At 51.5% G+C, this 14,730-nt stretch overlaps 1 protein-coding gene across 3 annotated transcripts; it reads left to right on the top strand.

Annotated features, from left to right (window-relative positions):
* Positions 1-483: 483 nt before the first annotated feature.
* On the top strand, positions 484-12,460 carry MEAF6 (MYST/Esa1 associated factor 6). 3 transcript variants are annotated; one of them, XR_008443097.1, is made up of 8 exons: positions 484-632; positions 3,619-3,734; positions 4,342-4,429; positions 5,128-5,173; positions 6,543-6,735; positions 10,456-10,513; positions 11,159-11,192; positions 11,697-12,460. XR_008443097.1 is itself a non-coding variant. In XM_054011860.1 (8 exons), exons 1-8 carry the CDS (start codon positions 537-539, stop codon positions 11,703-11,705), a joined length of 612 nt encoding a protein of 203 aa, XP_053867835.1. In that variant the 5' UTR covers positions 484-536; the 3' UTR covers positions 11,706-12,460. The 3 variants fall into 3 exon arrangements, 2 of the variants coding, with proteins under 2 accessions (XP_053867835.1, XP_053867836.1); XM_054011860.1 differs by lacking the exon at positions 10,456-10,513 and adding an exon at positions 10,322-10,351; XM_054011861.1 differs by lacking the exon at positions 10,456-10,513.
* The last annotated feature ends 2,270 nt before the right edge of the window (positions 12,461-14,730 follow it).

The following is a 14,730-nucleotide window of genomic DNA, read 5'->3' as shown; positions in this document are numbered from 1 at the left end:
AGGAAGCTGGGATCAGCTGGGCAGCTGTAAAGGTTACAAAGAGAACAAATGAGAAACATGCTGTTGATTACTGGACCTATTGGATATCTGACTACTGCTGAGAGAGAAACTTTAATAACCCTGATCCATGTTACATGACTAGAGCTCTGAAATAAGTCCGTGGGGGGAGATGCCGGGGGGAGGTGGGTGGAGGGGGTCCCGGGGGGGGGGGCTCGGTGGAGGGGGTCCCGGGGAGGGGGTCCCGAGGGGGGGGCTCGGTGGGGGGAGATGCCGGGGGGAGGTGGGTGGAGGGGGTCCCGGGGGGGGGGGGCTCGGTGGAGGGGGTCCCGGGGGGGGGCTCGGTGGAGGGGGTCCCGGGGGGGTCGGTGCAAGGGGATCCCGGGGGGTGGAAGTGGGCTCCGCGGGTCAGGGCCCATTCGGCCGGCGCGGGCGGGCGGGTCTCAGCGCTGCCCCCGGCGGCCCAGGCCGGCAGCGCAGCCCGGCTGCGGCCCCCTCCTCCCGGCGCGGCTCCCGCCCGCCGCAGGCCGCAGCCCATCATGGCGGCGCTGCACACCAAGGCCGGGGGCCCCCCCCAGATCCCCGACACCCGCCGGGAGCTGGCCGAGCTGGTGAAGCGCAAGCAGGAGCTGGCGGTGAGGGGCAGGGAGCGCGGCGGCCCCCTCCCGCCCCGCGGCCCCCCGGCCGCCCGCGCTACGAGAGGCCGCGGGCCGGGGAGCGGCTAGGCCGCGCTCCCCCCCCCGCCCTCCCGGCAGCGCCCCGGGTCCGGCTGGGTCCCCAGCCCCGCCGTGGGGCGAGGGGACGTCTGGGGGATGGGGGCACCGGCTCGGGGGGGCTAGAGAGCATTGGGGTGCACCGGCTCTGGGGGGTGGTGAGGATTGGGGTGGGGGGATGGGGTACACCGGCTCTGGGGGGTGGTGAGGATTGGGGTGGGGGGATGGGGTGCACTGGCTCTGGGGGGTGGTGAGGATTGGGGTGGGGGGATGGGGTACACCGGCTCTGGGGGGTGGTGAGGATTGGGGTGGGGGGATGGGGTGCACCGGCTCGGGGGGGCGGTGAGGATTGGGGTGGGGGGATGGGGTGCACCGGCTCTGGGGGGCGGTGAGGATTGGGGTGGGGGGATGGGGTGCACCGGCTCGGGGGGGCGGTGAGGATTGGGGTGGGGGGATGGGGTACACCGGCTGTGGGGGGCGGTGAGGATTGGGGTGGGGGGATGGGGTGCACCGGCTCTGGGGGGTGGTGAGGATTGGGGTGGGGGGATGGGGTGCACCGGCTCTGGGGGGTGGTGAGGTTTGGGGTGGGGGATGGGGTGCACCAGCTCTGGGGGGCGGTGAGGTTTGGGGTGGGGGGATGGGGTGCACCGGCTCGGGGGGGCGGTGAGGTTTGGGGTGGGGGGATGGGGTGCACCGGCTCTGGGGGGTGGTGAGGATTGGGGTGGGGGATGGGGTACACCGGCTCAGGGGGGCGGTGAGGTTTGGAGTGTGGGGGATGGGGTGCACCGGCTCGGGGGGGCAGTGAGGATTGGGGTGGGGGATGGGGTGCACCGGCTGTGGGGGGCGGTGAGGATTGGGGTGGGGGATGGGGTGCACCGGCTCTGGGGGGTGGTGAGGATTGGGGTGGGGGGATGGGGTGCACCGGCTCGGGGGGGCGGTGAGGTTTGGAGTGTGGGGGATGGGGTGCACTGGCTCTGGGGGGTGGTGAGGATTGGGGTGGAGGGATGGGGTGCACCGGCTCTGGGGGGTGGTGAGGATTGGGGTGGGGGATGGGGTGCACCGGCTCGGGGGGGCAGTGAGGTTTGGAGTGTGGGGGATGGGGTGCACCGGCTGTGGGGGGCGGTGAGGATTGGGGTGGGGGATGGGGTGCACCGGCTCGGGGGGGCAGTGAGGTTTGGAGTGTGGGGGATGGGGTGCACTGGCTGTGGGGGGCGGTGAGGATTGGGGTGGGGGATGGGGTGCACTGGCTGTGGGGGGCGGTGAGGATTGGGGTGGGGAGATGGGGTGCACCGGCTCTGGGGGGTGGTGAGGATTGGGGTGGGGAGATGGGGTGCACCAGCTCTGGGGGGCGGTGAGGAATGGGGTGGGGGATGGGGTGCACCGGCTCTGGGGGGTGGTGAGGATTGGGGTGGGGGGATGGGGTGCACCGGCTCGGGGGGGCGGTGAGGTTTGGAGTGTGGGGGATGGGGTGCACTGGCTCTGGGGGGTGGTGAGGATTGGGGTGGAGGGATGGGGTGCACCGGCTCTGGGGGGTGGTGAGGATTGGGGTGGGGGATGGGGTGCACCGGCTCGGGGGGGCAGTGAGGTTTGGAGTGTGGGGGATGGGGTGCACCGGCTGTGGGGGGCGGTGAGGATTGGGGTGGGGGATGGGGTGCACCGGCTCGGGGGGGCAGTGAGGTTTGGAGTGTGGGGGATGGGGTGCACTGGCTGTGGGGGGCGGTGAGGATTGGGGTGGGGGATGGGGTGCACTGGCTGTGGGGGGCGGTGAGGATTGGGGTGGGGAGATGGGGTGCACCGGCTCTGGGGGGTGGTGAGGATTGGGGTGGGGAGATGGGGTGCACCGGCTCTGGGGGGCGGTGAGGAATGGGGTGGGGGATGGGGTGCACCGGCTCTGGGGGGCGGTGAGGATTGGGGTGGGGGATGGGGTACACCGGCTCGGGGGGGCGGTGAGGTTTGGGGTGGGGGGATGGGGTGCACCGGCTCGGGGGGGCAGTGAGGTTTGGGGTGGGGGGATGGGGTGCACCGGCTCTGGGGGGTGGTGAGGTTTGGGGTGGGGGATGGGGTGCACTGGCTGTGGGGGGCGGTGAGGATTGGGGTGGGGGATGGGGTGCACCGGCTGTGGGGGGCGGTGAGGATTGGGGTGGGGGATGGGGTGCACCGGCTGTGGGGGGCGGTGAGGATTGGGGTGGGGGATGGGTTGCACCGGCTCTGGGGGGTGGTGAGGATTGGGGTGGGGGGATGGAGTGCACCGGCTCTGGGGGGTGGTGAGGATTGGGGTGGGGGGATGGGGTGCACCGGCTCTGGGGGGTGGTGAGGATTGGGGTGGGGGGATGGGGTGCACCGGCTCGGGGGGGCGGTGAGGTTTGGAGTGTGGGGGATGGGGTGCACTGGCTCTGGGGGGTGGTGAGGATTGGGGTGGGGGATGGGGTGCACTGGCTCGGGGGGGCAGTGAGGTTTGGAGTGTGGGGGATGGGGTGCACTGGCTCTGGGGGGTGGTGAGGATTGGGGTGGGGGATGGGGTGCACTGGCTCTGGCGGGCAGTGAGGATGGGGGAATCTGGGGGGATTGGGAAATGGGGGAGGGATATAGAGGACACATTGGAGAGTAGCAGTATGGGGGGTGTGGTATACCGCTTCCGTGGCAACAGGCACAAATCCGCAGGCATCTCCTGCATCCTCTCCCTTCCCCCTTTTCCAACTGTTCCCATCCCTCCCTGCCTGCTCCCTTGCAGCAGGTGTAAACGGTGAGATCTGGGGGAGTTGACCCACGTCCAGAGCTCACCCAGCCTCTGCAGACTCCTGGGGGTCCCTTGGCTATGGCCAGCTATGGTACCCCTGGGTCATTGACCGGCTCTGGGGATGTGCTGGCATTAGCCTTTTCTTGTTTTGTTCTGTGCTTCTTATACCAGGAGACCCTAGCGAATTTGGAGAGGCAGATCTATGCTTTTGAGGGCAGCTACTTAGAGGACACCCAGATGTACGGCAACATCATCCGTGGCTGGGACCGCTACCTGACAAACCAGAAGTGAGTGGAGAGAGGTGACATTTCTGGGTGCCCTGGTTCAGGGGTTAGTAGTTTCACTCTGGCATGTAACATTTGGGCTTTTCTTTTTGTAATATGTTTCCATCCCAGTCCCGAGGTTCTGGCTTCTAAACAGCTTTGATAAGCAGAACTTAAAAAAAAAAAAAAACAGATTGGGATGGTCCCTGAGGTTAGCTAATACACAGGACGTTGTTTCTCTTAAGATACCTTGTTTGTGGACCAGCTGAAACTACATCAGCCAGTGAAACTTCTCTGTGCACTTGTATCTTGTCTCCCTCTTCCCAGCACTAAAGGGGGCTGTATGGGTATCAGGGACTTGTGGAACTCCCCAAGTCTCCATATGTTTTATGGGGACACAGCATGTAGCAGGCATGATTTCTCTTCAGATAACAGTAAAGACATGGGTGCAGGGCATTCCCTGGGATTAGTGGCTGGTCCATTAGGGACTTTTGTGCAGTGTCTTGGGCTGCAGTGTCTTCCTGCCTTGTCCTAACCTGCAGGCTATGCCTTGCATAGGTAGATAAGGGAACAGAACGCCATCTGACATGGTGACTGAGTATTTGCAATGAGACCGTGCTGTGTATTTCAGAAACTCAAACAGCAAAAACGACCGAAGGAACCGGAAATTTAAAGAAGCGGAACGACTTTTCAGCAAATCTTCGGTCACCTCAGCAGCAGTGAGTATAGTGCTTGTGACCTGGCAGTGTGCAATGCCAACTGAAGTCCTGAGCTTCCTGGGCTGAACTGCCTGGCCTTTGCCCATGAACATCGGGGTGGACAAATCTGAGCTGAACAGATCATATATTGTGCGCTATCCCCTCTGTCATTTCTCACTCTTCTCCTTTCTTCCAGGTTGTGCTGAATTGTTCTTCATGGAGTTTCCGTCAGTTGTTCACTTTGTACCTAACAAAGGGATAATAGCCTGTTTATTCTGCTGTCTTTGGCCTCATTGAGAGGAAACCCTGGGGTGGCTGATCTCTCCCTGTTCTTAGGACTAGTCACCTGGGCATAGTTTGTGCCCTTTCAGTGGCTGTGTTGATCTGTCCACTCACAAGCTTTCTTCCACATTCCCATCCTCCCATAAAATTCACATCTGCCGCAATGCCCAAATGCCTCTGAGAGGAGGGAGTGGGTGACAGACCAATCAAGAAACTTCTGTGCCTCACAATCCTATTCCTGCCCTCATTGTCATTCTCCCGCCTCTTCCTTTTTGGCTTTAATGCCCTCTCCTGTCATGACATGTTGAGTTTAGACTGCAAGTTCTTTGGAGCAGAGAACTCCTCTTGTTCTGTGAGGGGCCTTGCATGTTTTTGAGAGCTTGAAAAAAATAAAAAATGGGAATCTGTCTTTATTAATGCGCCTTCTGATTTTCTAGGCAGTCAGTGCATTGGCCGGTGTTCAGGACCAGCTCATTGAAAAGCGTAAGCTACTTCTTTCCTCTCACCATCTGACTAACTTGGAATGAAGCAAACTGCTTCCTGAGGAATTCGGTCCTGTGTCAGTTCTCTTCACCCCACAGGCACCCGCTTCTAATTTTTCCTGGGGGTGCTCAACTTCCGCGCAGCTCCAGACCCCATCCAAACTCCACCCCTTCCCGCAAAACCCCGCCCCTGCCCCTTCCCCGCCTCTTTCCGCCCCCTCCCCTGAGCACGCCCTATCCCTGCTCTTCCCTCTGCCTCCCAGTGCCTCCTGCCTCCAGGAGGCGCTGGGAGGGGAGAGGGAGGAGTTGATCAGTGTGGACCGCCTGCGGGGAGTGGGGGGAGTTCGGCTGCTGGTGGTTGCTAAGCGCCTGCTAATTTTTTTCCGTGGGTGCTCCAGCCCTGAAGCACCCATGGAGTCAGCGCCTATGCTTCTCCCCTTACCACGTGCGTGGCCGAGGGTAATTATGGTCCTGTAGAGAGTTCCCCTTCCAGCACTGTTTTACTGGTCCTTGTGATTCCCTGTCGGTTAGGCTTTTCACACCCCAGCAATTGTGTTGCTCTAAATAAGGTCACATTGTACTCTTACAAATGTATACATTAAAATTAAAATGTAGACCTCTCTTTTAGCAATGGCATTATCTTTTGGGTCTGCTTGAGCTGCTGTCTGCAAGTGAAGTGGGTTTGGTATTTTTGGGAGATGAGGCTCTGGGGGTTGGAGCTCTGGTACTTTTTCTTTCCTGCCATTAAATGGTAAGTAATTGTCAGTGGATCTGAGTGCTTGCTGCACAGAACCCCTGGCATCTATCACAAGGTTCACACAAGTTTACATCTTCCCTCCTGAGTTAGCACAGCCTCTAATTGTTTGGCTTTGATGCAGAGGTTGAATTTTACATGCACTAACTTTTAATCCACAATAAAATGGATTGTTGCCACAACTAGGTGCAGTGCCGGCTTTCTGCCTTTGGGACTGAGAATTTTTGCTCTTTTGGCTTCCTTTCTTGGGTGCTTAAGGGCATTGTGTGGCATATACTATAGAAATTAGTATGCAGTAAATAATTTTTACCAGGGTTATTCCTGAATCAGGTGTTGATTTAATTGGATTTGATTCTAGCATGCATCAGTTTCTAAGGGGGTAACTTGCCCCACTGAGGAAATGCTGCTTAGTCACGCTTAGTGACCTTTTTCTGTGCTCTAGACTGGAGACTTTAAGCTGCTCTCCATGTGGCTTCCATATGCGGTTTGCTGCTCTACTCGGGATTTGGCTTCAGCACTTCCTTATTGTTAGTGTGAAGGGATTCACCAGGGTCTGTCCTGGAGCTGAAGTGCTGGGAAGTAACAGTTGTGCTCTTCTGGGTTTGTTGTGTTCTAGGCGAGCCGGGTAGTGGGACAGAGAGTGATACTTCTCCAGACTTTCACAATCAGGAGAATGAGCCCAACCAGGAGGACACTGAAGAGCTGGATGGGTCTGTGCAGGGAGTGAAACCTCAGAAAGCCGCTTCTTCCACCTCCTCGGGGAGTCACCACAGCAGCCACAAAAAACGGAAGAACAAAAATCGACACAGGTTAGTGGGGCCAGCGGCACTCACCATGTCCTCTGAACAGCTGGTTGTTGGCAAAATGGCTTTATTGCCTGAAAGTACCCAAATGTATCAGAGCAATGAGCAGTTCAGACCACTGGTTAGTTGGGGTCATTAAGCTCGAATGACAATCTGATTTCCCTCTTCATGTTAACCTTCAAGTTACTGAATCAAATTTATTACATTCATTGGGTGACATCAGACAACCTTTCTGGCCCCCTTTTCTGTGCCATTTCAATTTCTCAGTCTGTAAAGCAGAATAATACTGGCCTCCCTCCCAGGGGGAAGAGGTTACAATCCAGTCCCCTTGGTGCCTGCACCTTGTTCTCTGGAACTGAGTGAGGTAGGGATGTTGGCAGATCTGTTTGGGGAAGAGGATCAGGAAATAAACAAAAATGCTTTGGGAATCCAGTGATTATAAAAGTCCTGGAAATCCTGGATATTTTCACCCAAACTTTGATTCCAAGCCATTTTTGTTGTAATTTGGCTCCAGACTGAGCCTTTGTTCCATGCGGCGTTCTGGAGCTGCCTTGCTTTTCACGTTCATTTGAACGCAGTGGGAAGGAAGCTGGCCTCACAGTCATGTAAGAAGTAGTAAAGATCTCACAGCCTTCACTTGGTTGCCCTTGGGTGGCCAATTCTGAAATAGGTGGCTTTAGAGATAGCCTATTAGAAATCGTACGTGTGAGGTCACACCACGTGGATAATGCCATTTTTCTCTACAAAATGGTGTCCTCCGCACAATGTGATCTTGTACATATGGTGCATGCAAAGTCACTCTGTGCAGAGAATGCCATTTTGTAGAGCAAAATGGTGTCCTCCAGGCTTCGTGACCTCGCATGCGCCATACAAGTGAGGACACACTGCAGAGCAAAATGGCATCTTCCGCACACTAGGGATCGCTGCTGCCGGCGCAACCCCATTTGGGGTCACAACCCACAATTTGGGAACTGCTGGGTTATGGGCAGGTATTTTGCCTGAGTACTACACTGAATACTTTTAACTCACTTTGTGAAGTTGACTGGATTTTGTGATGTCAGTGTCTCTTTAATTCTTAGATCCAGGATTTCCGTCCTGCTATAATCTTAAAATTTAAAAATGTTTGCTCAGTTATATCTCCTTTTTAGTTCCTCATGAGCTAGGAATCATGAAGTAGTTTAGAAAGACTTTTTTGGATTTTCCTGTAGGTAGCTAGAAACAATTTCAGAAGTAACAATAATTTAAGAACATAAGAACGGCCATACTGGATCAGACCCAATGTTCCCATCTAGCCCAGTGTGTTGTCTTCTGACAGTGACCTGGTGCCTGATGCTTCAGAAGGAATGGACAGAACAGGGCAATTATCGAGTAATCCATCCCTGTTGTCCAGTCCCTGCTTATGGCAGGCAGAGATTTAGGGACACCCAGAGCGTAGGGTTGCATTCCTGATCATCTTGGCTAATAGCAATGGATGGACCTATCCTCCATGAACTTATCTATACTTTTGGCTTCACAGAATCCTCTGGCAATGAGTTCCACGTGTTTGTTTTAAACCTGCTGCCTATTAATTTCATTGGGTGACCACTGGTTCTTGTGTTATATGAAGGGGTAAATAACATTATAAGTTTCTCGCAGTATAAGAGAAAAGGGACATCCTGTAAAACTAATAGACAGCACATTTAAAACTGACCGAAGGAACTAGTTTTGAAACAAAGCATACTTAACCTGTGGAACTCACATCTATGAGATATCTTTGAGACCAAGGCTTAGTAGGATTCAAATTGCCCACGTAAATGCTATGAGAAAGTTCACAGTTACATTGATACACTGATAAAAACTTTATAAACCTTCATGCTTCAGAGCATAAGCCAACCACTAGCGACAGGCGTTAGGAAGAAACTCCCCCTCTGGGCCCGTTATTCTGTTACGGGGTTTCTTGTACCTTCCTCTGACGCAGCTGATTCTGACTACTGTTGGAAGCAGGACATTGAACAAGATGGAAGCCTTATCTGATCTGGTATGTCAGTTCCTATGATCCTAGAACGTAAAGCAGAGAGAGAAATCTAAATAATACAAAGTCACTTACAATTAATTGACTGTTGTTCTAAAATGCCTTAGTGTGGCCAGTTACTGAATCTGACAAGTCTAACTGTATTTGATACAGCTCTGTGCCATTAAAACTGACTTTTCTTACTAACTACTTCCTCAAATCCTTCCAGCAAAGGAAAATTTCCAGGCACCATCCAGGAACATGAAGCTAGTCGCCAGAAATTAATGACGTAACGCTAGGTGCTTTGAAATGAAATATAGTGGGAAATGCTCTTCGGAAACAGACACCTGCTTGTTAGCCCATTTCTCCTGACTGTCCTGAGATGAAAGTATTGTTATAAGAAATCTTGAAAGTCTGTCACTGGGGCTGCCCTCTGACTGCAAATCCTAATTCAAGGCTCTCCCAGTTGTGAGCATAAGCTGAGTGGTGACTGAAGCATTGGGGGCCACGGGAATGGGCTGTCTTCAGGCACGGTTGACACTGCTTGCAAAGTAGTCCAAGCTTTCCTACGTTCTACTCACCAGCTCTGCTAGCAGTGCTGTTCCGGCGTGGCTGAATATCCAGCTCTCGTGTCTAGCATTTGTACACTGTGATCCAGGTGAAAGATGTTGGCCATTGCTTGTGAGGGCCCTTAGTTCCACTCTGCTGTGCAAGTGTCAGGGATACCATTACCTACCAAAATGCCCCCTATTCAGCTACTTGCATCAGCTGAGGAATATCTCACATTCACCAGGAATGCTGCTTCCTCTTAGTTCAGTTGTAACGAGGCTACTAAGTTAGGACTTAACATGACATTTCAATGGTATTAACTTCCCTCTTTCTAACCAATACAATTGTTGGCTTCCAGGAGGAGGTCTCTGGAAACAGAGCGCCATGGTGGGTGGGTGTGCATGCGTGTGTGTATGGATGCTAGAGTCCGTTGATGGGAGTGTAACTGTTTGGTAACTAGATTCGAGCAATTCACAATGTTTTCTTTTTAGGTTTATAAGTGAAAAGTAAGCGTGAGTGTGTGTGTGTGCATGTGTGCGCTCGTGTGCATACAACCATATTTGAATGCAAAATTGCTAGATATTTCTATGACAGCCTCTATCTAGCTGCCTGAACCAACTTCTTTGCTTCTGCCCTAATAATCTATTCTAGAGAGAGCCTCTGCTTTCTGAGTGCCCACTTGGTTGTCTTTGCGTGCATAGAAAGTTCTGTCTCTGTCTGGGAGCTAACGTGCAACTCCAAATAGCTGATGGCTTCCTTCTCTGCATATAAAAATACCTTCCATAAACCACTCTTCCTCTGTTTAACATCTCATTTCCCAGCAATCCACTTGGGGAGGGGGGCTCTGCACTGCCGAGTCCGGAGTGCTTTTTTGTGCCAAATTTTGGTAAATAAATAAGTAACATATTCTATATAAAATAAGAACTTTATGGCATTTGGACATTGGCTTTATTTTTTTCAATAATCTCGCTAGGGTGGCTAATCAACCTATTTATTGAATTCATTAGTATATTAATGGCTATTGCTTTCTTCCTTTCAAATGCTGCCCCTCAGCCCGCCTGGCATGTTTGATTATGACTTTGAGTAAGTTTGACTTGAATTAGTACTTGTGCTGTCTTGTTAGTGTGTAGACACCGATGTGCCTTTCTGAGACCTTTCTAACTCATAGTTTATCTGTTTAATTGTAGGTATGTATATTAGGTTAGGCTGGGAAGTTTTTTTAAAAAACAGAAAAACATGACGGAGGTAACATTTTATTTAATAACTTCAGCAAAATTAAATCAACTTTACTCTTCTGCCTCTTTATTTCGTTTTTAAGTAGATAAACTTTATCTTAATAAATAGTTAAAGACTGATTTCTGGCTTTGCTTCCTAAAGAGATTAGTGGCATAAATTTGGATATTTCCCTCTGGAGAAATGTAATAAAGCCAATCCCCTTGATTTTATAATACCTGTTGTCTCAAAATCCTCTCTCTCTCTCTCTCTGTATATTTCAAGTAAGTAACTATTACTACTATGTCTGAATAATTGTCTGTGGCATAGTTACACCTATCTCTAACAAATTAACATAGAGCATGCATTTTAATCCCATTTTTGCACGCTGCATAACTTCCCTGTGATTTTATTATGAACCTTTGATAACTGTTTCTCTGGTTGAGTGGGTGGAATATGCATTTCGGCAAGGTGTAAAGAGTCCACTCTCATTGATGTTGTTGGTCCTTGCCCAGTAATATTGGGACAATGATTCGGCTCGGCCGATTCGGAGAACGTGGATTGAATTAACCAAATAGCCTTTGTTGTAGCCTGTGCCATATGCTGTAGCTGGTTCTTGAACCCCTATTGAAGTGTAATGTATTGAAATGGACATTTCTCTTGTCTTTCCCATCACAGGATTGATCTCAAGTTAAACAAAAAGCCCAGAGCTGTAAGTATCAGTCCTCCTGTGTCATTGTTTTTATTGTTAGTCTGTACTCTGAGGTTGCAGGCTAATCCCCAGCACTTTAGAGTCTGCGTCTGCCATGGTCTATGCTCTCATATTTTCATGGTGGGGGAATAGTTGGTGTGAAATGAGCAATTTCCTTCTGGATTTATCGTAGCTAGATTTCTCTGTTGCTTGTTACCAGATGTTGGTGACAGTTGAGAGCCCCATAGATTTTACTCAAGAAAAATTGTTTCACACCCTTTCTAGCTGTGATTATTAATCTAGTAAATTGAAAACTATTGGTGATTGGTCGACATATCTCTGAGTTGAAGATTTTGAAGTGCAGATGAGGGTGTCAGCTACAGTCAATTTCTCTTCTCTCTGTTTGCCTGAAAAGAACGATGTGTGTGCGTCACACGGCTGCGCGTGAAAGCTGAGTTTCCCAACTCTGAGAGCAGCGTTGTACTTTGGAGGATATTAACGTCCTGCCCTTTCCCCTATCTGCAGGACTACTAGACTCATCGGTGCCGAAGCTTCCCGGATCTAGGCCCCCACATTGAGTCCACACTAAGAAAAACATCAATCGACTGAATGAGCACAATGGGCAGCTCTCCCACCGAGTGTCTGCACACGGGAGTAGTTCTTACTAAAGTGTGTGGGGGGAAATAGTCTTGTTTGGCTACATTGGACCATGTACTCTGTGTCATTTTAAAATCACCTGAAATGCAGGAGGACTAAGCTGTGGTGTCACCAATCTCTGGTTCCTGAGTGCGACATTCTTCCCCCACAGCTGGCAACACTCACCCTGCAATCAGCTGGTTTTGCTGCTGCCATCACCATTGTCTGTAATAACCATTGAGAGATGTCGTTGTTTCATTTTATACTGGAATGGAGGAGTGGCTCCTTGTGTCCCATGCAGGTTGTAAATCTGTTAGGTTATTTTTTTAATACTGATATTTAGTTTGTTTGTTTTTTTAAACCAAACTGTACAGTTGACAAATTGGCTTTTGATTTTCTTTCTTAAATCTGATTAGGCTGTTCATTTTGCAGAACGATCCACTTGAATTCTTACCTTAGTAGAGAAGAAAGTGGCTCACCCCTTTCCTTTATCTTTGATTTTAACATTTCCCCTCCAGTTTGTTTGGGGCACTGAGCTACAGGGAGCGGTTGGAACTCAAAGCCGTCTTGCTCTTAAAGGTTGGGTGGATTCTCTTTTTAATACAAACGTCTGTCATTTGTATATAAAACAATAAAAGTCACGTTTGTCTCTCTTCTCGTGTCTTGCTTTGCAGTTGGAGATGTTTCTATGTTTTGTTTGTTCTAAGCCACTCAAGAATTTCCATCATTCTTTTCCATTTATTCTGTGAGGTTTTCCTGAATTCCTCTACTTTCAGATACTCTGTGTGTTTATGCAGCTCCATGAGCCTCTTAAGAATTGTCTCCTGTACTCCTCCTTGTATACACACAACAGTGGTGACTGTCAAGGGAGCCAGGAACTAGCCTCAGTATGTGCTAACTATTCACGACTCCCAACTAGAGAGATCTTGGGCAGAAGTGACCACTTGCTGATTTGCTGGAATACCTCTTGGTAATGGGTGAGCAGCCCTGACTGTTCTCAGAACCAGTGCACCCACGCACAGGGATGAGTGTCCTAAGCAGGGCAGGAACGTGGTACTGCCCTTTCCTGTGGGCAGAGCTTTGAGTGCCGCTCGCCAGTGTTACCTGGGACCGAGTGGGGTTTTAGCACCTTTGTTCTCATGTTACAGTCTCTGGAAGGGAGTTGTGTCCACTTGCTTAAACCTCTCCAAAGCCCTGGCCTTGAGTTTTTGGCTACTCAGCCTGGTTGGTGTGGAAGACCCACAACAGCTAATTCCCCTTATCCTGGCCCAAAGCAGGGATTGCAGAAAGGCGTGAACTTGGTATAGAATCTTTGGTGAACTTTTTCTGACCTCTGAAAAACTGCTGCCTCTCCCAGCTAGCGTCTGTGGGAAGGATGCGGTGGACATACAAAGAAGGAGAGAGACACTGCAGGGCATCGTGTGCTGGAATGGAAGCTGCGCTGGTAGTGACAGCAGTGTGTACTCATCTGTCCACTCTGTGCTCTGGCTGGGGAATATGTACTGTCTTATATCACTTATAGTTCCGTAGACACTTATGCAGAAGGAGATTTGTACTGAAATGATCATAAAGGGGGGCAAGGTTAATGCAAAGCCATCAGCAAAGAGGTAGAGGTTGGTATTTTGGGGCCTGGGCTTTGAATCTGCGGGGAGGTGATGACTTTCAGCAAATAGTCAACTCTCCCCTTTCCCTGTGCTCCCTGCCACCCCAGCTCCTGAATCTCTTTGTTCCAATGCAAACTGGTGCCCCACTCAGCTCAGCAACAGGGACAGAGAAATCAGACTGGGCCAGGAGCCCTGTGATAGCAGGGGCAGGGCATGGGAGGATAGCTTTGTACCTGTGCAGACACAACTGCAACCCCATGCAATGTGATTTTCATTCTCTTTAACAATAGTGTGCCCAACAGAGATGTGACCATCCATCAGTCCTGGGCCCAACCCTGCCTGGTTGCAGAGACATTTTGGTTTTAGAGCTGAAGCCCTGGTGCCCTTTCTGAGATGTAATGTATAGACTGAAATTACCTCCTGGAGCTGCTCGCTCCTCCCCGGGTTTCTGTGCAGTTGCTGGCGTTTTGACTCACTTTTTATCCCCGTGTGCGTGGGGTGCTGGGGAGCAGGTTCGACAATCTGAGCTGTAGCCGTATCTGTCCCTATAAAGAAAAAAAGGCAAAGCTCCCTCCTCGACGAGCGACGTTTTTTTCCCCAGCCTCTGACATTTCAGGAGTCACCTCAGTGCCTGGAGTGTGCAAATGAAATGGCAAATACTTTGCTCACAGTCAAAGCAAATCTGGTTATATTAATATCCAGCAGCTCCCTTTCAGGCCGTATTGAATTATAGCAGCACTGTAGCCATTTAGACACAGGAGAAATGAAACGACCAGCCCCGCTCATTCCCGAGGGCTTGCTCTGGCAGAGGGGACTCGTTCCCACATCTGATTGTCAGAGTAAGAGCCGACACTGTGACCTTCACTTCCATAGCAGCCTCCCAGCTGTGTATTCAGCATGGAAAGCAGACGAGATGCTATTTAATGTCCATTAACCAAACACCAGTTAATTTCTAGGGTTAGGAAAGGAGTGTTCAGAAACTGACCATGTCCTCCTGAACCTGGAACTTCTGCTCTTCCCTGTGTGCGCTTTCTTTCTGAATGAACAGAAATTATTAAATGTAAACTTTTCAAAGCTGTGGAAGACTAGAACCCAGGTGTGCTGTCCCTAGCCCTGTGCGTTGATTGCATATGCCCACAGGGCTGTGTACGGAGGCAGAGTGTTGTATACATGCTAATGAAGAAGGCATTGAAGAGAAGGACACATCCTTTCCTGGCAGCAGACCCACTCCTCCCCATTGCACAGGGCACGGGCTGGGAGAGGAGACACTCCTCAGAGACACAACAGGGGGAGCAGGGAAAATCCACTAATTCCCTTCA

This window comes from Malaclemys terrapin, chromosome 22 (assembly GCF_027887155.1).
Source record: "Malaclemys terrapin pileata isolate rMalTer1 chromosome 22, rMalTer1.hap1, whole genome shotgun sequence".
NCBI lineage: Eukaryota > Metazoa > Chordata > Testudines > Emydidae > Malaclemys > Malaclemys terrapin.
The sequence above is the reverse complement of the archived record's forward strand: the minus strand, read 5'-3'. Positions and strand labels throughout refer to the sequence as shown.